Raw genomic sequence first — 2,209 nt, 5'->3', positions numbered from 1 at the left:
GAATAGATTGTCTAAATTCACTGTGTGCCTGAAGGATGAATTACTGTAATAATTTCAAAATTAATTTAAGTAATGCTGTGAAACCATAGATCTATGCATCAAATTATTTTAAGTAATGCTGTTGAAGCCATGGGTCTACGCATTGAATTTTCTGCCCAGCTCTGTTTTTGTTTTTTTTCTTGTCTTAAAAATATTTGGAAAATAACCACAGTCAAAACAGAAGACAAAAATGATGTAATCTGTTCTAATTTTATAAATTAACTTAATCTTCCAGCAGCAAGAAGATCGGAAGGGGAGGATGGAAGCTTGGATCAGGACAGTAAGAAGGTAATAATCAGAAAGAACAAAAGGGAGTAGTTTCTTGATCTTTCTTGAGGCAACTGTTTTTAAAAACATGTTCATACATAAAGGCATTCTTTCATATAACTGAAGTAATCATTACTACTTCTAGGGCTTTCCAAGAAGATATAGAAAAGTTTAATCTCTCACCCAGAGATTTTAGAATCTACATTCTCCAGTAAAGAAAGAAATAGGGATATTGAGATGAAGAACGAACAGTAAGCTCATGGATTTTCACTCAGTCTCAATATATACCTTGGTGATTCAGCTAAGCCTGTGGACTTTACTTGGGGTGCATATTAACATACGAGAAAAATGTTAACAGGAGATTCGTTATAAGAAAATGATGTAGTGCATCTCCTAAAGTGGGATGCCGTGAGCAGCTTAATTAACAGAGAAACTATCCTCAGCCCAGCTGAAAGTTAAGAGCTTTTGGTAGCTGTGGCATCCAATGAGACGTCCTAGATACAGTCAACTTTTATCATTTGATAAAGGATGGCACAAGTTGCAGTGAACATAACTATACAGTCAGTTCACAAGGCTTCCCAGACAGGTGAGGAAAGAGAACTGCATTCAGATGTTAAATCCTGAATCCTCTAACATGCTCTTGCTCTTTCCAGCTAAAGACCAGTTGGCTTATTCTGAAAGGGGATATGGACACCAGAACTAATTCCCCGGATTCAGACACGCGGTCCCTGTCTCTTACTGCTGGAACGGACAGAGAAAACTTCATGAGGGCACAGGAGGGCACGACTGCCGGCTACTCCCGTGAGTGCTGCTACCTGTTTTCAACAGACAGGATGGTGGTATCAGGCAGATGGTTGACTTGTGCTAATTACTCCTTGGTACAAACTATGCATTTTGAATATTAGAAGAACCATTTCTTCTATATCATGATAAAGCATAAAGAACACTTTGCTCCATAGATTAATTTAGAATAGGCATTTTTTATTGTTTCTCACAGTTATACCTATAAGTTCACAGAAACCTTCCAGATATATAAGCCATTTAGTAACCAGGTGGAATAATAGCATAATTTTGTTGCTAAATACTGGTCTGAAGACCATATGTCCATGTTTGCTGTCAGTACCAAAAGCATATTCTACATGTTTATTACCTGTATTTCAGCAAGTCAGGAGGTGAAAAAAATGATCATCAGAATTGAGTCTGAATTTTATTTTTAGATTACAGAAATTAAAAAAAAAAAAGTTAAATTAATTTTAACAGATAACTAGGCCATTCCTCTCCCTGCTTCCTCTGCTTTACAAAATATGGCATTAGCAGGTCATCTGGGGTAAACAAGTTGGGGAAGCAGTTTTCCAAAGGAATGCATCCAATGCGAGGCATGTCTGGCAGCAGGGCTAGGATATCAGTCTTGTGGGCATTTTGGTAATGTGATAGCTGGCTCCATCAACTTATATTAAGGAAATTATGGCTTAGCTATGCAAGGAACAGGAAAAACAGATGCTACAAAGTCTGTCGCAAAGCTGTAACAAGATAAAGAAGAAAAGTTATTTTGAATCATCCGTCTCACTGATCTAACCTGAAGGGATTTGACCCCTCAGTCCTCACCAGACATCGCATACATGTCCACGAGGTCTATTGTAGGATTCCCTGGGCAGGGGAAATCAAGTCTGGCCACCTCACACACCTAACGTCTATAAGTCATTGCCCAGAAATGAACACCTAAACCTTTGATTGTGATGCACACGTCAGGTATGTTTGGATGCTTTCCGGAATTGATGTGATGATTTTCTATGTAGGTATTGAGAGAATAGTCCTGGTGTGCAAATTTTAAGCAGGGAGAAGTATTAGCACACCAAGAACTGTGTTACACAGGAAAAACATACAGTGTCAGGATTTTAATTAA

General features: G+C 38.2%; 1 protein-coding gene across 1 annotated transcript in view; it reads left to right on the top strand.

Annotated features, from left to right (window-relative positions):
* The window catches only part of ABLIM2 (actin binding LIM protein family member 2), a gene marked incomplete at its 3' end in the record, with an annotated part of 101,741 nt that overhangs the window by 90,941 nt on the left and 8,591 nt on the right, over positions 1-2,209 (top strand). Inside the window, exons 16-17 of the mRNA XM_029084868.1 lie at positions 275-327; positions 960-1,107. Coding sequence (XP_028940701.1) covers positions 275-327; positions 960-1,107 — 201 coding nt within the window. The remainder of the gene's footprint in view (positions 1-274; positions 328-959; positions 1,108-2,209) is intronic.

This window comes from Antrostomus carolinensis, unplaced genomic scaffold (assembly GCF_000700745.2).
Source record: "Antrostomus carolinensis isolate BGI_N321 unplaced genomic scaffold, ASM70074v2 scaffold10395, whole genome shotgun sequence".
Taxonomy (NCBI): domain Eukaryota; kingdom Metazoa; phylum Chordata; class Aves; order Caprimulgiformes; family Caprimulgidae; genus Antrostomus; species Antrostomus carolinensis.
Note: the sequence above shows the minus strand (reverse complement) of the source record. Positions and strands in the feature narration are given on the sequence as shown.